Raw genomic sequence first — 23316 nt, forward strand, 5'->3', positions numbered from 1 at the left:
AGGGGCACCTCTAAAAAGCATTATGCGGGTCACCATCCATTTCACATAAATTCTGTATAGTTGCATTATCTTCATTATCGGAGGGTGAGACTAGTAATTCGCCTTTAATTTTCTTAGACAAGAATCGAAGACTTTGTTCCATGGAGCATGGCGATAAAGTAACTACTAAAGTATAAGAGAACACTTTCTTAAAGGTTTCTAATGGTGTACTTTGTACAAGTAAGCTTAAACAGCGCAGGAAAAAATCGTGAACTATTTTTTTGAATTCGTCTCATTATATACTCCACATTCTAATTTCTAACTGCATGTATGAAGTGCGCAACATCTAGTCTTATAAAGCATGGGGGTAAAGGTAAGCGGCCATCACGTAAGTGACAAAAGCGTTTGTCCAAATAGTCGCGTAGATCCTGACATTGCGCAAAGGATTTTACAACCGCGGCTTTTAAAGCAGAAGAATCGTCAACGATGACTTCTGAAGATAGCGGTGCTCCTGCTCTCTGCCATTCGTTTAACCAATTGAATATGCAATTAGAGTCCTGTTTTTCTGTAAGCACCACCGGTAATGTAATTCTACAGGGAAGAACCTCTTCGTACAAAAATATGTCTGATGATCCATTTACTCTGGGTATTTTGGAGACTAAACCCCTGTTGCATCTATGCAAAGGATAGCATAATTTCGTTGGGAGAATGATCTATATAAATATAGTTGTGATGGTGTAAAATAATGAATTACAACCTTGTCCAGTACAACATCGTGAATGGATCCCGCGTAAGGCTGTGTATGCTTCATTGTTCTCCCTTAGAAATGTTTAAATTGTTATTGTTAAATTGTTGTTTGGCCTTTCTAAGACGTCCAAATTCCTTACCATAGGGGGTTCAACATCGCCTTGTTCCATAATGTAGGTACATCTGACTGCTTCTTTCGGTACCCACTACCTTGAAACTTCAGCTGCCATTTGGGACCGCTCTACTCCAACTAAAGGTCTCTTCAGAGAATGCAAAATGTTTCTTGAATCATTTGATCTCCATTCCAATTTTACACTCTCTCCCTCTACTGGTCTAGCCAGTATCCTACCAGTAGCATCAGCACCACATTGTCGACAGTAGGCACTTATTCGGATGTATTCTTTACAAAATAGTCCATTTGGTGATACTCTACTTCTTCGTAAAGTATAAGGGCATGGTATTTTATGTCGGGTCCACAAATTGTGCATAATTTCTCGTTCCCATTTGCGAAAAGGAACCGTCAGAACAGTTTCTTCTTATGCTGATTCTATCTTTCTATAACGGTTGGTACCGGCCTTATATTTTGCCAACTTTGGGGACTAAGTATCAAAGTAAAAGTCTGCTTGTGGGTTGAATTTTGTGAAATGGATGGTGACTTATGTGAAGAAGGTGGTAGTATACGCCAATGGGTTACAGAAATACAAAAACAAATACGAGAAGAAAGCGGAAAATCATGGACGTCCAAATCCATATCTACTATTTTCCGAGACTTGCGGACCGACTTTATTAGCATATCGCATACCCCTATGGACTACTGTTCTTGTCAAATCTTTTAATTCTCCACATTTAACCGCATCAGCTGCAACAGTAGAAAGTGATTTCAATGGTAGTTGGGGAAATGTCGCTCTACTTCGGAAATTGCCCCAAGGATGTCCTAGTGTAACAATGGAAACAAGATGTACTAGACCCGAACGTAAAATACATGATACCAGAGAAGAAATGGTAGTTTTGGAAAGCAATATGAATATTCTCTTAAAAGAAGGTTTTGTTGCACTGCAAAAATCGATATTGTCATATTGTCATGCGAAAGACAATCAACTGTTTCATGTGAGCTAGGAAATCATCTTTTCATAGTTGTCGATCACCTAACGGTACCAGAGCTAGAGGCAGAAAGTGACATAGAATATACGCTTACCGATATTCCCGAGGAGATGTTAATTCTTGGGAAAAATTACATTCTTTCCGGAATCGTTGCCTACCTACCAAGTCATTACGTAGCATTCACAAGACGTACCAAAAAACGGACAATGGGAAGTCTTCAACGATTTGCCCAACGGAAGACCTATAGTTGGCGAGCAATTAGGCAAGTATCGGTAAGAAGAGCATCCATCCTAGCCTCATATTGCGTGTTTTGCTAGTTTACATTGTTTGACGTTGTGTAAACTCACTCATTATGTTTATTGTGGATTATTTGCTTCTATTAGGTAGCGAAGGCTCTACCCTGAGTTTCAATTTGTAATTATGATGCCCGTACATCCATCTATCAACCATCTAGAAATGGAGATATACTCAATTTTCCTTGGTGACAAAATAATAAGCGTTTGTACAAACCGTGTCGAAATCTATGTGTTGGTTAGGGACGAGAGGTTCTACATATTATGACATCCAGAAAAAGCTTAAGATAATTATACATTTTTATTGGATACTGTAGATCAACTCATTACTCACACACTCAACAATTAACTAAGTGTAAACAATATCTTGTAAATGAGTGCCATGTCTTACGTAGCAAGCTGTAATTGCAAATGACTTTTGACGGATATATCAACAACGCTTTAATAAATTGGTCGATTAATCAATTATTTAAGGGAAAACAAACGACGATTTTATGAAAACTTATAGAAACTAACACCATTCAATCGAAAATGGTGTTTAAACTAACAATTCAACTAATTGCCAGTGAAGTGTGAAGTATTCCCGGACAAATTAAAAATTTTTTTTTACAAGAAATAAGGAAAAACAAACGACGGTTTAATCAAAACTTACATAAACTAACGAATCTTTATCCAAAATTACCTCTGAACTAACAATTCCAGCACATGTCGCGGAAAATGTGAAGCACGCCCGGACAATTTTGATTTTGGGATAACATTAGTACCAAAGAGAAACTAACGTCATTCTTGCCAGAACTAATGAAAACCAACTAAAAACTAACAGGTACATTGTAAATTGACACAATTGGTTCAACTTCCAGGAGCAACTTCACGGACCTCCACAGGTGGACATTTCCAGGATATATTCGGCGGGATCGACAAAAAATTTACATGCAGCACGTTTGGCACTATTCGGAAACCTAGTCATCGAGAACAGATATTGATTCCAATTGTAATAAAGGTCCAACCCCTAAATTCGAGCGGGATCGTTTCTCTATGCCCGATTATCCTATGCGACGCGATTTCGAATGGTATCCTCTAACAGCATGCCGTAATTTATGCGACAAATCCCTCGAAACCTCCTCGGATTACGAGGTTGGTAAATTGCTGGCGCGTCCCTTACTCGCAACATCTCCAATTTAATAAAGTTTACGCCGATCGCGGCAAAAAAGCAAAACTCGCCACAGACGCGCGTAACTCGACCTCTCCAAAATGAGAACGATTTTTTTTACTAATGCCAAAAACATCGCGGGTATTAATCTTGTTAATTAATTATAAGGACCGTGAAGGGGTGAAAAACTAATTATTTTGAATATGCGCGTTTTTTTTCTGATTTACGCTTCTGTAGTTGAGGTTGCAAAGCACACGAGCACTCGGGGGGCGTAGGGTTCCATAATCGATACAACTACCCAGGTTTGTTAGTTACTCTTTGACATCGTCCACAACAAAGCGCTGAAATTGTATATTGAAAAAAACACAAAAAGAAGTTTGCTTACGCTGACGTCTCCGCTTAAAGACCGTGTCATAAATGTTGCATAGACTTCTTCCTTTTGTGCACGCAACCCAGTTCTATAGTCTTTCACTATGATACCTTGTGGTTACAATTTTTAAAACGTTGTAACGTCTTTAATCATTACAAGCACACAATTACGATGATTTTTTCTCTCTTAAAGAATTGTTCACAAATGAACAAAAAGAATTACAACGGAAAGGTATGTGACGGGCCGTGTACATTAGAATCTCGCCAACGATAATACTAAACTTCTTTCAATTTTCAAATGACGCATGTCTTTTCCTGGTGTACCCGTGTATTTAAAAAGTTACGAGCAAACCACAATTTTATTAACACAACTGTTTGTGGTTAATGAGTTTGATCAAATACACTGAGTTAGATTATCATAAGTAGGTTAGCACTTCAATGTCCCTTACCCTTGACCAAACACAGCAGGTGTTTCAGTCATTTTTAAACCAAAGCGACTCGTCTACGATCGCAATTCCGGCTATCTTTGTCTACATATGGAATCTTTCATTTCATATAGGAAGTAGGCCAATTTGGCCGAATCTGTGCCGAACTCGCTTTCGGCTAGCTCGGTAATCGTAGGTACACTATTTTGGGTTTAAAGAAGCCTTGGTGATTTGTTCATACAAAAATAGGCAAATATGTACTGATTCCGCCAAAATTTGGCTATTTTCCTAAGAAAAAAAGGTGTCTAGGGCATTTTTAAACCAAAGGGAAGTATTTATGATTGCAGAGCGAGCCGAAGGCGAGTTCGGCACAACACCGCCTAACTTTGCCTACAAAATGAAACCTTCATTTCATATAGAAGTGGACAAATTTGGCTATCTTTTTAAAAAGAAAGGTGTCTAAGGCATCTTGAAACCAAAGTGTTGCATTTACGATTGCCGAGCGTGTCTATTTCACCTAACTTGTCCTACAAAAGGAAAACTTTCACCCGCCTCCGCTCAATTCGACTTATAGCGTTCATTCACATAACGGCGTAGTAGATAAATGCCTCATTGCGCCACAACTGACTTCTTCGTAAACTTCACAATTAAACAAACCTGACTGTCTCTTCAAAAAGCCTGGATGAATACAAGACCGACTGTTTTGCAAACAAACGCGCTCAAATACGGCCATGTTTCAAAAGTCCACCACTAAAAAACTTTAATTAACGTCCGGTTTGCATATTTAAAACCTTTTACCGTTTCGTTTACCTTTCATCCTTCTTCCTTTACAAAAATAATGTGACGCCTTAGAATAATCTGCACCTGTGTCAAACTTCGGCGGTCTTTTCTTGAAACTAATTAGCTTACGCCGTGAGAAAACTTCTGATCTACGACCGGAGAACAACATGAGATAAACTCCGCAAATAATTACCAAATCATAATAACTAAAGCAATTATTTAAACAAAATCATCAAAACATTGTCCTCAAAATCAATTTACATTTACATTTACGCTTTAAAATAATTGAAATGCACATACGAAGCCAAAGCCGAATAAAGCGTTCACATGATGTAGTTTTCACAACAGTATCTACCGATATAGCAATAATACGTCTCTAAAGCATTAGTTTACATTGTCCCAGTGCACCACCTTTTGGAGGCTTTTTCAGTTTTACCTGTTTGATTAAACAATAATTCACTGTTAGTGACATGCGATAGATAATCTCGCGCTCAGCAAGAGACTACACAAAGCCCAGCTTGACAAATATCACTCCGCTCAAACAAAACCCAACCCCTTTCCTCGAGTCTCTTCCCTTCGCTTTAGTATAGACTGTATTATACTGCTTCATGTCCATCAAACAGTTGTGCATATTACGACAAATAAAACCACGTGAGCCTTACGGAAGTTCGTCTTCACAAACAAAACCTCAAGAAATTGCGCGCAAGTTTCATTAAAGTTAATGAAACTCGCATTTTCTTCCCTCCGGAGCCCTTTCCTCCGCGATTCAGATAGCTACGTCGAGGAAAAATGTTAGACAAACAACTTTCGCCATAATTATAATTAATGAAAGCCGTTCGCCCGTAATTTCGAAGTCCTAATGAACTCCGCCGGCGTTTGCTTACTCGAAAATGCCGTACCCGAATTGAAATCCTCAATTTCCGGGAAGCTTACACTTTTGGGCGTTCGCACGAAGGGATCTTTATCAATTTCATTTAGACTGAATGATCCCACGTTTTTTCGTTCGGGCTATTGGCGATATTGAAACTAAATCCGTCACGATTACCAATCCCGGACAGCCGCGCCAAAGTTTTGCAATTAAGTTCTTTTTCGGCCTTTTTTAAGTTTTGTACCGGATTTTTTTTACGGATTTCGACGGCATATGATGCTTTCTGTTGTTATAAACGTAGAGAAATAAGTAAATAATTTAAAATCTTGTGTGAATGGAAGTGTTGTCAATGGTTAGAGTCCTCATTTCAAGTCGGTCAGTTTTCTTGAAAGGGACGAGGAAAATTTTCCGATGGCAAGCATGCATTGTGGAGAATAACGGGGCGATGATTTTGACGGACTATTTCACGTAAGATACTGTAATAATAATAACAAAAATAAACACAAATTCATAACAAATAGGTACAGAGAAACATCCATACACTATTAACAAAATACCATATACATCACCCTCATTCCTCTACATTACGACTTTACCTTCCTCGCTCGCAAGGAGGTAGAGTGATATCTCAAGGGACAGGGGCCAATGACCAGGCCTATGTATGACTTTCATTTACTTCTGCTGAGAACTGAGTCTCCAGAAAACTGATTAGTTTCTTGGGTTGTCTTAATCCAGGGGCAGAATCCCATAGACGCTGCAACTCCTTTCTGAGCGGATTTCTTATCACTCCTGCCCAACCCAATTTGGGGATTTTTGGTACCGTACGTAACACGACTACGCCTCGTTATTTCTTCCAGTTTTGTGAGCAAGGTATGTCAAAAGAGGTTTACTTGTAGTGGTGTATAGTTAAAAGGAAAGGCGGGGATTTAGTCCCCACCTCCTCTCCATAAGGGTTCGACGGTTCATTAAGGCCAGGTGATCTTGTTGACCACCCCAAGTTGCGATTAACTTTTTCCTCTTCTATTTAAAACAATTTCCCGTTCTCACTTCCGTTCCTTTCTCTTTAACAAAATACTTTACATCTGCTTACATCGGCGCTAACGCGTGCTTATCTTGAAACTAATTAGCTAACGTAGCGATAAAGGCTCTTATCGCAAACGACCGGAGAACGACATGAGATAAACTAGAATTCGATTGATCGGAATTGCGCTTAATCCCAATTTATAACCACACTTAGCGTCAAAATAAAAATTGAAATACACATACAGGGTGACCCATCCTTAGTGCAGGTGCCGGTGCTCAACAATATGCCGACATGGCGTAGTCGGAGTGCCGATATGGAGAATGGCCGAACCCCAAACCAGCCACACTTTTTCCGATACATTATTAACTTTCCTAGTTTCGAATTAATGGAAAGCACCATTACTGTGAAAATGCGATTTTTGCCTTCATATTTTCCAAAAATGTTAAAAGTAAAAAGGAGATCGAAACTCAAATAGTGCATTCTACCCAAAAACATAAAGGAAAGGAAATCCTTCGGTCCGAAATGCTCGTCGTAGATAATCTCGCGCTCATTCCGTCTACATTAAAACCACCCCTCATTCAGATAATCCGAACGAGATTGCAACACAGAATGCTATCGGCTTGCACATTAAACCCCCCCCGCCTATTAATTTGAAAAATGGCACGGTTAAGCAGTTATCAGGCCGCCTCGTTTTTTTTTTTTTTGGAAACAGCCGTTTCCTATTTAACGTACGCGATCCGGATGGGACGAATCGATTTTCACGTTCTCTCAACTTCGCGCGGAAAAGCCTCGGGGCGATGAGTGGTGATTAAAATTCATGGCGAGATGAGACGCTGTGATTCCGCTTTCTAAAATTTATTCAAGGCGCGGATTACCGTCCTTATCGTCGGAACTTTTGTAAACTATCGGACAGTTTGCGTCGTCTGCTTGTTTACAATGTAACGTTTTCGGTCGGAACGGATTAGATTCTAACCCGTGCGAGAATATTCCGTCACGTTCCGGTAGGGGTGAATTTATGAATAGCAAATTGTTTTTTTTTGTTCCGTAAGGGGGTTTGTTTCAAATCCAATGTAAAGTCTACATTCAGATATCGCGAAACGCAATTGATTTACGGCAAACAGCTCTGCTTGACGTTTCGGCCGCAGGAGAGGGTGGAAATCTCTAGTTCCACTGACAGTCTCATTTTTTTCCTAAAAGATACGGAAGGATGAAGTGAATAGCAATGGCATTCAGAAATTAGTAACAAGAGACCTTGCCAGGGATCAAAAATCAAAATTGGGAATCAAGATCAAGGCAAATTTCCAAAATTGGAACATTTAATTTAATTACGATCTCAGAAAAAATACTCGAAATCACCACTTGGTTTTGTGATGGCCGTAAAAACAAACTGTCACTCTGGCACAGCTCGAACAAAATTCATCGCAGCGACCTCTAAGCAACGAGTTCTTTCGTGGTTTTACCCTTAAAATATGAAAATTGTGAACTTGAAACACGCAGTGAATATCCCAGTGGCCCAGGACCGCATACCTTAAAATGTTTCTTACAGATTAATTCCCCCTATCCCTTATTAAGTAATTTAGGCCTTTAAAAGCCAATGAGGACGACGGTACTCCCACAGCGCAAGCGAAACTAGGCTGTCCTTAAGCAGCCTACAGATGGGAATTGTGCTTAATTTGCAATGTTACAAGGTGCTCATGGCTACGTAATTTCCGCCAGCACTTCGGTTACAGGAGCCCCAATTGGGACAGTATTTACTCGGTTTTCTTCGACTTTACGTCGCCTCGATTTCCGGAAACCATTAGGAAAACAATACTCCATAGAAATCAAAAGACGCAGAAAAAATTATTGTTAATTCCACCGACAGTAGTGTTTTAGTTTTGGGGGCACCATTAGTAGCATTTTATTTCCAGAGTAACTATAACTGTGGTTTGTGGTTGGTGAGAAGTTTGGAAGGTACAAGGATGGGGTAAAATTGCTTTGGGGTAGTAATTGTGATACTCACCGCCGCTCCGAAGGAAGAGCAACGGTAGTGGTGTAGGTGATGGGTGCGACTGAGATGGCTTCTGTGCGTAATTGGGCACTGGAAGCGGAAGTGTAGGTGGTGGTGTAGTGTGTGATGGTGGAGTCATATTTTCCGGTCTAAGCGGCTAGTTGTTGTGCGACTCTCGTAACCTGGTTTGGTCATCTGCATGGCCTTGCTGGATGGTATGGAACAGGGATTCCTTAGATGGATACCAAATATAGTACCTTCTCTCGCCGATTACTTATGCAATCCGTTGCACGGGACGAGTCAAATTTATTCAATCCACGACGGCCTCTTAAAATCACAGCGCCAGTATTCGGCTCGAAGGACCGACGAAACTTCGTAAAGGTGTAATCCGAGAAGGCAATAAAGTTTATAACTGCAAAGTTTAAGATCAATAAAACGGAGCTCTAATATTTTAATGAGCAGGTAGAAGCTACTTTAATAAAAAGTAATGACCGGAGGAGAGCGCGTAATTTTCATTAAGTGGAGGTTGAGCCGTTTTTATTTATACTAATTCAGTTTCTCCCTTACAATCGTAAACGTAAACAGGTAGAGAAGGGAGAAGTCAAAGTTTCCGTAGAATTCGCATGGACCGCTGGAAGTGAAACACATGCCGTTCCGTTCGATATTGTCAAGGGCGCGCGTTTTATTTTGGACTGTTGCAACCTTCAAGGGACACGAGGGTTGGCACTAAAATAGCCACCGCCGCGCCGATAAAATCTAGGTACTTGCAATAATTACGACTCGATGTGCAAACGACGTGCTTTATAGATAAGGTGAATGAATTGCTGGCAATGGTAGAAAATTAGAATGTCTAAATATAGCAGTTATTGTGGTGGGTAAAGGGTAATTCCGACGTACTTCCCTATGAAAGGGTTGGAAAGGTATATCAGTGAATCGCAGAGCTCATTGAAATTAACAGAACAGTAAATAGACGTAGGTAGCGAGAAAGTGATAAAATCGCGAGGAAACGCGTTGCGATATTGTAACAGGCGTACGCTGCAACAAAAGGGAACTATGAAGTTTTCTGGGATAGGGGTGTGCAATAAAATTAAAATTAAACAAGTTGTAAATCAGCAAATGCACGATTAAAGCGCGTTTTTGGTAATACAGATCAGTATTTTATTAGCAAAGTTTAAAATTATCGATCTCACGGGTAATCTAACTCAAAATGGGCTAGAGCTTGCACATCTACACTATAACAGAAAGCTCTAAGTGATAATTTGAAGTCTCTAGCCATTGTAATTTCTGAGAGCTTAGCCGGACTGCCAGCCACCCAGCCAGACAGCCAGCCATAACAAAATATATAATAGCGAATTTAAAAAAAACACGTGTTAGTATCTCGTGTGGGAATACATAGTCATATCCATTGTTCACGTGATCTATACTAACAGATCTTGTGTTCGAAGTGAAAATAATATAATAATCTGCACAAAATAAAGCACATACAGCGACTACAAAACAATTCAATAAATTTATCTATAATCTATGCAAAAAACTACACAAAATAATTTACTCGAAACGGACGCAGTCCGTATGGAAATACAAATACAGAAATTCCGTTTACCTTATTTACACGGCGCCTACCCTCGGAGCAGTTCGACTGGAGCACAATCAAATTTTAAGGGTTGTGGGATGGAGCCAAAGTAGATGATTCTTACACATACCATACGTAGATGGCTACAACAAAATTGACACTAATTGATCCATAATCTATGCAAAAAAAAGCTACACAGAGTTTACACAAAGCACATAGAACAAAGGGATATGAGAATGGGGAGATGAAACAAAAAAGGAAGAAGGAATACAGGTCAGACGAGGGGAAGTGGATGGAAAGGAAATGAGAACGATAACGATATACAAACAAAGAAGGGATGAAGGGCAAAAGATAAAATAGGAAACATGGTAGATGAAAGGGAGGAGGAGGTGCTAATATGTGCGGTTGATTTTAATGCCAGAACAGGAATGAACATGGGTAGAAATGGGAAGAGGTACACAAGACAGAAAATCAAGGGATAAAGGGTGCAACAAAGAAGGGCAAATAAAGTGAAATTAACAGAAAGAAGAGATTGGAAAATTTTATACGGAATTAGGGGGGGCGGGCAATTCCCATACATTGGAGGAAGTAGGATGTCGGTAATTGATTAAACAATAGGAAATAGAAAGTATTGGAAGAAAGTGATGAATTTAAGGTATGAACAAGGATAGAATCGGATCACCAACCGAGTGAATTGAATCTAAAAGAAACGATAAGAAGATACAAAAATGAAATAACGCAAAGAGCAAGGGAGATACAGTTATGAACAGGAGACACGGTGGAGTTGTATAGAAGGGGACTAGCGGATCAAATAGGACAAGGTACAGAGGAGGGGTGGAATAGCATAAGAAGAGTATTAACAAAGTAATAACGTGGCAACAAGTCACAGAAGTGGAGAGAAGAGAAGAAAGGTAGGAGTGGTGCGATAGAGTGTACAGAAAGAAATAGATATATTAAAATGATGGAGAAGGAAGGAAGAGGGGACATAGAGGAGAAAGAGGTGAGAGGAAAGAAAAAATATTAAAGAAAAAGATGGAGAAACAGAAAAAATACGAAGATTCAATCAGGGAAATAAAAACGAAAACGGATGGAAAGCGATAAACAGAGGGAAGAAATAGAACAAGTGGGAAAGACATACAATTAGAGGAGTGGAAACAACGATTTGTCAAGTTACTAGGAAAGCAGGAGAAAGAAGAGGCTTTGGAAAAGGTAGGAAGAGCGGAGGTTGAAGGAGATGAGATAACAAGAGATAAAATTGACCAGCCATTAAAAAGGCTCAAAAAAGGGAAAGTGGCTTGGATTTTCTCCATGGATAGCGTTAAGGAAAGGATGAGAAATCTAGTAAACAAGATATGGAAAAAGGGGGTTTACGTGAAGATTGGAAGTCGATCTTCCAAAGAGGGAACAAATATTGTGTGGGAAACTATAGGGCAATTACTATAATGACAGCGTATAGAATCTAGGCAATTATACAGAACGAAAGGCTAGGAAGAGGAACTGAAAAGAAGAGAAAACATAAATGGGCTTCAGAAAAAGGAGGAGAACGATCGACTGCATATATGTATTACACCTAATGGGATACCCACTTAGTCCAACCGTATTTAATCTCTACTAGAAAGACATCAAGAAAGGAGAGACTGGGATAAGGTGGAGGGAAGAAGAAAGGTATGGCCCGTGGTATAGAAATAAGAGACCTAAATGTAAAAAAGTTGAAGATGAGATTTGGGGGGGGGGGGGGGAAGTGTGTGTTGGTCGTAGTCGCGACCAGTCGTCGTTTTGATTAGGTACTGGTTGGTTCAGGTGGCACTGTTTATAATTTAATCCTCCAAACTAATATTCACCATGTCAAAGTAAGGGAAGATTTATTCTCTACAACATGTCAAATTCAAAATACAACTTGTACTACTAAAAAACACGTACTAAATTTGGTGCCCTTAAAACCAGTTCATCAATATTCAAAAAAAAGCTATTTGACGTTAAATATTTCAGCTGACAAAATTAATAAAAAATGCAATTATTTAACAGTCAAGGCTAAAATGATGATCTGCAACATTCCAACCCCCGTAAATCAATCACTGGGTTGATTTACTAATGACATCCAGAACTGCAAGCTTAGATGCAGGTCTCTGAAGAAGTCGATCATTTGTTCGTATTTCTGCTCTCCGTACTTGACCGTCTTTACCAGGAAAAACTTTCTCTACTATTCCCGTATCCATTGTTTTCGATGAACATCGTCTTCACAAATGATTACTAGATCTCCTACTTTGATCGGCTCCTTCTATTCAAACCACTTTGTTCTCCTGGTTAGTATAGGTAAATATTCTCTTATCCACCTACGCCAAAAATGATTTTTTAAAGCATTTGCCACTCTCCATTGCTTTCGAAACGTCCATAATTTTTCGTCTGGCGTATAAGGTGATTGTATAACATTTGTATCTCCAATTAAGAAAGAATTTGGTGTTAATGGATGTTCTTCTAATGCTGACACAGGTACATGAGTCAATGGTCTAGAGTTCACCATGTTTGCTGCTTCAAGCAAGTAACTGCGTAATGTTTCAACCCTCGGAGCTACTTCCTTTAACGAATGTTTGAGAACTCTTTTAATAGATCGCACTAGTCGCTCCCAACATCCACCCGCTGATGGACTGGAAGGACAATTAAACAGCCATTCTATTCCTTTCATTGTGGATTCCGATATTATGGCATCTTTATTATTCAAATTTTCAACTGTCATCAACTCACCCTTCACTCCGAGGAAATTAGATCCGTTGTCTGATCGGATTCTAACTGGAACTCCTCTCAAATTCATAAAGTTTCGGAGGCATATGATACAAGAATCTGTCGATAAGTCTTGTGCAATTTCGAGATGTACTGCACGAATCGTCAAGCAAGTAAATAATGCCACCCACCTCTTTTCACGTCTTCTTCCAATTGTAACATGAACAGGTCCAAAATAATCTAGTCCGGTGTACGTAAACGGTCGAATGTTTGGAGTTAGGCGATCTAGTGGTAACTGTCCCATTTGTGGCACCTCTGGTTGAGCTGTTTCATTTTTACATTGCTGACATTGGCGTTTAGATGACCTTACTAAAACACGTAAATCGTTAATCCAAAATTTTCGCCGAATTTCACAAATGATCAATTCTTCGTTTTGGTGGTGACATAAACGATGATAATGACTGATGACAAGTTTTGTGACTGGATGTTGTTTTGGTAAAATTATAGGTCGCTTGGTCCTCATTGGTAGTGTAGGAGCGTTGTCAATTCGTCCATTTAATCTAATAATCCCATCTTCATCCAAGGCTGGTGTCAACTTATATATATCGCTTGATTTGCTGATAGGAACACAATTAGTCAGTGAATCGTATTCTTCGTGAAAAGTTTCCATCTGTACAGTTCTGAATATCAAAATTTCAGCCTGTCTTACTTCCTCAACTTTTAGTTCACCTGTATGCAAATTCATGTTGGAAGCTTTAGCTTTTAAATTCTTTACAAAACGTATCATCCAAGCAGCTGTACGTAAAACTTTGAAATAACTCGAGCTATTTGCAAAGTTAAATTGAATCATATTTTCACGAATCATCATAACTACATGTTTTGGTGGTTGTAGTTCTAGGTCTTCATCATTTACTACATGACAATCTGTTTGATGAGGCCATTTACTTTTGTCTTGCTTCAACCATTCTGGTCCGTTTATCCACCTTCGAATAGGTTTGAACTGAGGTGGATAAATGTCACGTGTCGCATCATCAGCAGCATTTTCATGTGTTGAAACCCAGTTCCATTGAGTGGGTTCTGTTGAATCCAAAATTTCACCCACTCTATTAGCAACGAATGTCTTGTATTTTCTTCTGTCATCCTTGATCCAATGAAGTACAGTTTTCGAATCGCTCCAAAATGTCGATTTTGAAATAACAAAATTGTGAGATCTCAAAACAGTTTTATACATTCTAACTCCAAGAATTGCTGCCTGCAATTCGAGCCTTGGGATGGAAAGGTATTTGACAAGTGCGCATTTAGTTTTCCCCATGACGAATGATACTGTAACTTCATCTTGCGAAGTAACTCGAAGGTAGCACACTGCTGAAAAAGCGACTTCACTCGCATCTACAAATATGTGAAGTTCAACAGCTTTTGGCATCGGCAGTCCCTTTGAGTAACAACGTGTAATACGAAATTGGCTAACCTTTGTTAATTCTCGACTCCATGCACACCATCGCTCGTAAAGATGTGTAGGAATTGGTTGATCCCATTCTACACCAGACCTCCATACAGGTTGCAAGAGTACCTTCATGTATACAAGAAAATCCGCTAAGAATACGAACGGATCATATACTGACATGACAATCGCTAAAAATTCTCTCTTTGTTGGAATTCTTTCACAAGTGATCACTGTCGATTCTAAACGATTAAACTTCAAGTCGAATTTGAACTCGTCAGTGGATGTGTCCCATACCATGCCCAGTATCTTATCACATGTAGGGGATTTGTCCAAGTTCATATCCACTTGATATAGTTGATCATCTTGTTCCTGATTCAAGATCGAAGTAACCTTTCTTGAATTTGATATAAAACCTCGTAATTCAAAACCACCAGCCATCTCAATATTTTTAACCATCATGGATACAGTTATTGCCTGTTCATCGGTGTGAAAGCTATTAACGTAATCGTCAACGTAATGTCGTTCAATAATTGCTTTGGCCGCTTCGTGATGACTTTCTAGATACTGTGTTGCATGAAAGTTTTTGACATATTGAGCTGTTGTCGGTGAAGATGTGGATCCAAATATCATAACTAACATCTTATATACCTCAATTTCGCCAGTTTTATCATTTCTCCATAAAAATCGTTGAGAGTTTTGGTCTTCTTCACGAATTATCACCTGGTGAAACATCTCCTTGATGTCAGCACATACCCCAACTTGACCTTCACGAAATTTAGATAAAACCGTGAGGAGTGGCTGATTTAGATCTGGACCTGTCAACAATGATGAATTAAGGGATGTTTCTCCAACTTTAGCCGCGGCATCAAATACAAGTCTGAATTTTCCAGGCTTATTTGGATTCAGTACACCGAAATGTGGTAAATACCAAGTCCGTGGAGTAATTTCAACAACCTCTTCAGATGACAATTTACGAGCATATCCTTTCTGCACGTCGCTGACAATAGTTTCCTTGTACTTCATACCGTAAACAGGTTCTTTTTTCATCTTGTTTTCAACATTTCTCAATCGACTGACTGCCATTGGGTAACTATCTGGTAAAACTATGTCATCGTTTTTCCATAATAGACCACTTTCGACCACGACCTTTGACCTTTTTTGTTGTTGATTCCAATAGTTGACGCGCTCGAACCGTTTCAGAAGACTCTCTTGGTGTTGTTGATAGTTCAACACCAAAGTTTTCAGTGGTAAAATACTCTTTCACAATAGCATGTATGTCGTCAAAATACCCTCTCACATGAAACATTCTTCCTGGACTTGATTGTATCTCATTGTCAACTGTTCTTCCATAAATTATCCAACCAAGAGGACTTTCTGCAACAATAGGTCCATTTGATGTTTGTTGAATCTTTCTGTTCGATAATCCCAAATGACAAAAGTCCAATCCTATTAATAGCTCTGGTCGGGCGTCAGTATAGCTGGCAATAGGAAGATTTTGTAAGTTGTCATATTTGGAATGAAGCTGATTCATGTCTACAGTTTGCATTGGAAGACAAAGATTGTTTACAGTACACACATTCCTCATCTCGAACACTTCGGCATTGTTATGGACTCCAGATATATTAAATTTAACGATTTCAGTTTCTTCAGAACTACAGTGGTCTCCGAACCATTGGAGATTCAACTTTCGCATAGGTCCCTTCAACTTCAAACGTACAGCTACGGTTCTCTTGATAAGGCTTACGCTTGATCCCTCATCAATCAATGCATACGTGGAAACAACTTCTCCTCTATTGTATAATTTTACTGGAACTACTTTAAACAACACCTTGGATTGATTTGCTTTCAACGCAGCATGACAGGATACTTCCATATTTAAAACCGTTGGCGTATATTTATTATCTTGACATTCACTGTGTAATTGAGGATGATGAACTCTGTTACATCCATTCTTATTGCAAGACTTTCTAATGCGGCACATTCTAGTAGAATGTCCAAATTTCAAACAAGAAAAACACAATTTCTTTTCTGTTACTAACTTCCATTTATCATCTGTAGATTTATTCAAAAAATCCGGGCAGTTAGCGATGAAATGGTTCTTTTCGCATAAGACACAGTTCATTTCTTTCTTACTTGTAACGTTGGAAGTGTGAAGCATTTGATATTTCTTGGGTGTCGTCTTTTTCTCTGTCGGAGAAATCAAAGAATTGCACACAGGAACTCTGGCTATGTTGTCGGCTTTAACTTCAATCCAGTTACTAAAATCTAATATAGACGGGACACCAGTCAGTGAGCTAATATGAGAGGCCCATGCAATTCTCATATTCATTGGGAGCTTTAGGATCAACTCATTAAGCAGTGTGGGATTGGCAAGCTGATGTTGACTAGAACAAGTCAACATAAAGTGACTAAAGTTTATCACTTTGTCAGCAAAAGGAATAATCTGTCCCACACTATTTTCACAGATTCCGGGAATGTTTTTCAACATAGTAATTTGTGCGTCCACTAAAAGTTCTGGTCGACCAAACCTGCTATACAATCTCTCCATGATCTTCTCCGCCATGTCGTCGTGAATTAATAACCACTGAACAAGCTCACGAGCTTTCCCTTGCAAACTACTGTTTAGTCTCGTTGTATTTTCTGAAGAAGTATATGCAAACTCTGTCGTAGTTCTTTTATACTCTGCATTGAAAACCAGCCAGTCGCAAGGATTTCCATCAAACTTTGGCAATGCTACTAAATACTTTCTGACAGGTAACGATGGATGCTGTTGCCAATATACAGGGTTATTTGGGTAAACAGAAAAACTAGGAATTGAACATGAAGGTGTTGACTGTTGGTGCGTCGAATTTCTTGTCGGAGTTATCGAAGGCGAAGGCGTATCAAGCTGTGCAGGTAATGTTACTGGGACTGAATTATTCAGTATAGCTGATGATCGAGTTGTAGGAGGGACTTCAATTTTCATCGTTCGCTGAACTTCAGCTAGTTGTCGATTTGTAGCTTCCAGCTTCTGATGAAGTTCATTATTCTTCTCTTCCATCCTTGTCTGTACCTCTGTATTTTGCATCAGCTGTGCTTGCATCAATGTAATCTGATTCGTAAGTCCTTCCAAAAGTGATGTAACCCTAGAATCTTCCATTTTGATTGTTACATCCAAGTCTTTGTCGTCGTTTGAATCGTCAGATAAACTTCCAGTAACAAATTCCTCGAGGTAAGGTGGTGGACGCCCATTATTCAACCGCTCACTCTTCTTTGGCATAAATGACTATTAGAATGTCAAATTTAAGAATAAAAATGTTGTTGGTCGTAGTCGCGACCAGTCGTCGTTTTGATTAGGTACTGGTTGGTTCAGGTGGCACTGTTTATAATTTAATCCTCCAAACTAATATTCACCATGTCAAAGTAGGGAAGATTTATTCTCTACAACATGTCAAATTCAGAATACAACTTGTACTACTAAAAAACACCTACTAAATTTGGTGCCCTTAAAACCAGTTCACCAATATTCAAAAAAAAAGCTCAATATTTGACGTTAAATATTTCAGCTGACAAAATTAATAAAAAATGCAATTATTTAACAGTCAAGGCTAAAATGATGATCTGCAACAGGAAGGAAAAGGGAGATAGAATGGAAATGGCGGTTTTTCTACACAACCCTCAATTTTTACATAAATAAAATAACGGTACTTCACATAACAAAATGTTCTTCGCCCTTCATACAAAAATAAGCTCCTTTACAATTACATTCGTAAAAATTAAAAAATTGTATTTTGGGACTTTTCGTATTGGGTGTGGTTCTTGGCAGCGTAAAATACTACACTGGCACGGTTAACTGATTTGTCCTCGATCGACTACGGTCGGAAATGCAGCTACCTGTCGACAACGTTTGCTAGCGTCCTTCTTTATATAACAATTCTTTTGGTAGTGTCGAACCTGGCTCATTTCAAGGTCGGTTGCCATCTGGTGGCGACTTTGGAAAGTAGGTCAAGGTGAAAGTCGCATGCCACGTGGCGGTGGTCTTGTAGAGTAGATCAAGGTGAAGCCTCAAGTTCCTCGGGCGTGGATGACAACTGTTTTGTCGTATCTTATTTCATTTTCAAGGTCAATATGGACCAATTTTTTCCGACGATTTTCAAGGTTATCAAAGTTTAATTACCAACAGCTTTTTGTTGTGTAATGTTTGGTAGTAAAATTTGGTAGCTTAGTGACATCATGACGTCACAAATATGGCCGCCACGTGAAAATCGTAGTTTACCGGTTTAAGGCAAGTTTTAAGACAAATTTTAATTTCAATCAAACATAAAGACAGGAACAATGATTTTGATGATACTTTGTGAAAGTTGGTAGCTAAGCGGTTTTCATGATACTGCTATATAATTGTCAATTTTTTGTAAATGGTGAAAAGTCTGCCCGGAATCCATATCTGAAACAAAAAGGCAAAAGTTGACTATAGGAAAATTGAAATAACAAGACCGATATCTGCTCGGATTTATGGTTCAATGGTAGAGCGTTGGACTATAAATCCGGAGGTCGGATGTTCGAACCTGGGTTGAGGTCCTGCCGGCTACTCCGAATTAGGTTTTCCTAATAATAATAATATAATAACATTGATTGATTATTAAGTAATCAAAAATGACAAGATTCGGCAAAGCCGGTTTTCAATCTTGCCTAAAAACTTGCCATATTTCCTGGACATACTTCCAACTATAACATCTTATAAACATTTATACACATGCAAAAAATTAAATATAGTAACAATAAAATATATCTATATAACATTCGTAAGGTAAATACCGGGGTAGTATAGAACAACTTAAGGGACCCTCTAAAATGCATTATGTGGGTCACTCTGTAATTGGGCGAAAGCCTGTTGAGGGCCCAGAACAAGAGAGGGACAATAAATAAATAAATAAATCAATCAATCAATCAATAAATGATCCTGTCACTAAGCTACTCAATTTTAAGAAACGCTAACAAAGAGTGGCAGACAATGAGGAGGGCGGAACGGAAGGCAATACGGATACTGCTTGAAAACAGCAACCTCACAAGGAAAGGGATAAGGGAATTACTAGGAGGAAAGGCGATCACTGGGCGACTGAAGATGAGGCAGTTGAGATACTGGAGGCATATAAACAGGAGGAACAATGATCATATACTGCAGATGGCCAAGAATCTACGTGCTTCGGAATGGAAAGTAGGCCGACTCTGCTTCACATGGAACATGGACCAAACGTTGGCGGCCTCGGGGAGTGGGGACTCCCATAGAAAGATGGGAAGAGTGGAGCAGAGACAAAAACCAAATGAAGAAAGTAAGCACACGAGTACTGGAGGTGGAGGAAGAATCAGATATAAGTACAAGCAGTCCAGAGAAGGAGACAGAAAGATAGGCACGGAGAGGACAACAATAAGAAAGGGAGAAACAAGAAGGGAGGAAATGAGACAAAAGGATGGAGGCAGCGGAAAATAGTAGAACGCCCGGGGGCAAGGCCATCGCCAGGAAATAGAGTTCCCTCTAATGCAGATATTCCAGTGGCGAAGCTATGGCCGTACCCTTTCGGCTCGGATAACACTCAGTTAGATAGTCGATGCTTTCGCAACGCATTTTTCTTTTGTTTACAAGAACTCAGTTCCTTCAACAAACCATTATATTCCTCTATGCTACAATTTTATTGTATTAATATTGATTCAATAACAGTAGAAGACATAGAAGCAGCTATCCGAAGAACAAACCTACATCAGAAACGGACCAAATACCCGCTTATTTAGTCAAGGAATGTTCCGATATATTTTCATGTCCTTTGATAATTACACTCAACTGTCACATGACTGACGCGGCCAAATCAAAACTGTCCATTTTGAAAAAACTGCCCAATCAGGATCTCATTTTCTGATAATTTCTCTAGGGATGGTTATCGCGATAATCGCCCTAGGGAAGATTATTGGTGACGTCCCGCATACGACCCGTCATAATGAAAACTCAAAAATAATCGTAGCTGGAGAAAGAAACAACATATGTAATAAGCAATTATTTCTTTTCTTGAAGAGTTGAAACTCTAAATTATACAAGCTTTTAAAAATCAAAATTGATTGCTATGAAAGGTACAATTATAAAAATTCATAATTCTAGGTTTTTTGCGCTAACGTCACACTCTTTTTCAAGATTTATTGAGGAGCTCGATGAGCTGGAACTTGTAATTAAAGTTGAAGAATAAGTGGACGATGATGCTTCATTCCTCATTTTTCCTATTATTTTAGCATGATGACATGAATCCAGCTGGAGGTAGGGCTTAATGGAAGCTGTGCTCGCATGTCCAGTAATCTTTATTAACTGCTCTTCGCCAACGCCCTCCTTGCCAAATGGGAGACTGCTGAGGATCTCAAAGAGTGATTGGTGATTTTCGTTATTGTTGTATCAACGCCGATTTGTTTCGCATCAGATTTCGTCCATTTCCCTATTTGATTTTTTCCAACAGGAGAATTTTTGTACCAGCCAACGGAAGAAGGATCCCTCCATAGTGGGTTGGGAGTCAGGAACAGCCTGTTTGTAGTAACATTTGGTCCTCTCTTACTCAGGAGCTTCTTGAATAACCTGAATTATTCAGATGATACTAAATATACTTGTAATTTTACAAAATAACAATTGATACCTCACAGGACAAAATTCCGACTTCTCCGTGTTAGCTACCAGCCATTTGCTGTCTGTTAGAATCCGACCTCCACCTTGTGCAGTCTTACTAAATACTGGGTTGTATTCTATTCTGCCGGACCAGACGCCGGAATTGCTTACCTCGTCGTGGAAAAAATTCACCTCAGCAACTGCGGCTTCCCCTCCTCGCCAAGCCAGTTCATAGCTAGCAATGTTGTAGAATTTTCGTTCCAAACCGTCAGGTGTATCCTCGTCGAGCTTTGAAACAATATCTTTATATTCCGCATCACTCAGGGCAGATGAGCTGCACTTCCGTTTTTCAGGCAGCTTCTGCAGTTCACGTCTTTTGGCGTCTCGGGCTTTGTTTAAACTCCACGTCAGAAAATGAATCAAACCTTACACCGAATTCTTGAAAATACAATTTTTGAAGCTGCTTGGCGGTCACGTTCCACATTGTTTTTATCACCGATTCCTTATAGTCTTCTCCATTCTTCTGTTTCATGTTGTACCCCCAATCCTTCATAATTAGGGCAAGTTTTGTGGTGGGCGTCGTTCTTGTTAATTCGTAACCTCGTTGTCCGCAAAATTCATGAAACTGCTTCCATACGTAACCATTCGATCTCTTAGTATTTATTGGCGTCACTTGATCGATAGCCACGTTAATAGCAGCTTCGGAAGCCTCACCGAATCGCGTAGTGCTCATATTTGTCCAGCAGAAAGCAGGATTCGCGCAGAATATTAGGTGTATTACTATAAATAACCGACGCACTGGTCAAATTTGAGATTTGTTGGTATAAATCACAGAATACGGCCTTCTCAGAATAGAAACAGCAATGTTACAAATTTGTATGGTATTTTGGCGGACCCTGGTGGGTGTACTGTGAACTAAAGCATTAAAATCAGAGTAGCGCCATCTGGTGACCAGCTTCTAAATCCATGAAGTAATTTCCCCAATTCGATCTAAATCACAAATATAGATAAAGAATACAAAGTTGTTAAATTGCAAGTGTATTTAGATACAATCACATTACATTATTTAACACAGACATCTTAAATTACATGTTTACAAATTACATATAAAACTCAGAAGTAAGTGCAACTTACGCTTTGTAGAGTTAACACTTTGCAAAAAGATCCTTACGTAACGAGTTGTCCTACGAAATATTTGGTTTTAATTGCTGTTTGGACTACATATTTTTGTTAAAAAATATCTTGAGAACTAAATTATTTGTTCCAAGAGGTAATAAAACCGTTTCAGCAAATTGTCACACAAGTTTTTGACAACAAATGTTAACTTGATCCTGGTGCTTACTGGTTACTTGAGAAGCAAGGGTGGAAGTTGTTGAATTATCTAAAACGAATTACAATATAAGTATCTACATCTGTACATAAAACTCAAGTCTACACCCTTTTGCGCCTATAGGTACAGTTGGTAATAATTCTGCCTCAATTTGTACCTGTTACTTACCTTGCATAAATAGGAAAGAAATAATAGCACATTTCAATCCTCTTCGCGTTTCATGCACAAAACAATCTGTTTCAAAATGTGGGAAACGATGCCTTTTTGATATTTTATTGTTACAATCCGCCACACAACACTTTTTACGGTCACATAACTTGTTCATATTTTAAATCTTTCAAAAGTCAAAGTTGACATGTGTAAAACCTGTGTACGTATAAAATCGACGGTAAAAATATTTCCTGTAACGAGCAAAATTACAGGTTTTGCAAAAAAATATTTGAGTCTGCGATAAATAGTTCTCCGTACAACCACGGGAAACGCTGTAATCAGTGACAATTTAGCGCCATTTATGTTTCTGTTCTGTGAAGGTCTTATTCTGTGGTATAAATTGTTTTAGTTGCTATAGAAATGCTGAATAAAACAAGCAACTAGAATTTCACGGTAATATTCACCCGATTTTTAATCACAATTTCTACGGTGTTTCGTGAAATTATCTGCAGAATATAAGCGCGGGCGACACGCTTACGGATAATGTTGCCCTTGCGAAGAATGCTCGTACTGGTTGCCCTTAGTGCAACCAACACTCGTGATTCCTCGCGTGGGCAAAATTATCGGTAAGCATGTGTCGCCCTTGTTATATTACTATTGATAATTTTATTTAACTTATCCCTAAAGCAAGGTATTTTTCCAACAATGTGGAAAACGGCAAGGGTTTGTGCTGTTTTAAAATCTGGATCGCAGTCAGAA

At 39.0% G+C, this 23316-nt stretch overlaps 1 protein-coding gene across 1 annotated transcript; it reads right to left on the reverse strand.

Moving 5' to 3' along the window:
• Window positions 1–5666: 5666 nt before the first annotated feature.
• On the reverse strand, window positions 5667–15544 carry LOC116180085. Its single transcript, XM_031499917.1, has 2 exons — window positions 14588–15544; window positions 5667–5852 (listed from the first exon to the last, which is right to left on the reverse strand). Exons 1-2 carry the CDS (start codon window positions 15542–15544, stop codon window positions 5667–5669), a joined length of 1143 nt encoding a protein of 380 aa, XP_031355777.1.
• Window positions 15545–23316: the final 7772 nt, after the last annotated feature.

The sequence above is a fragment of the Photinus pyralis genome, unplaced genomic scaffold (genome assembly GCF_008802855.1).
Source record: "Photinus pyralis isolate 1611_PpyrPB1 unplaced genomic scaffold, Ppyr1.3 Ppyr1.4_LG9, whole genome shotgun sequence".
Taxonomy (NCBI): domain Eukaryota; kingdom Metazoa; phylum Arthropoda; class Insecta; order Coleoptera; family Lampyridae; genus Photinus; species Photinus pyralis.

Coding starts and splice junctions, on each gene's coding strand:
- LOC116180085 (XM_031499917.1), bottom strand. CDS start 15,544: ATGGCAGTCAGTCGATTGAGAAATGTTGAAAACAAGATGAAAAAAGAA. Junction 5,853..14,587: donor ATTTTCTTGTATACATGAAG/GTACTCTTGCAA, acceptor TATCGCCAATAG/CCCGAACGAAAAAACGTGGG.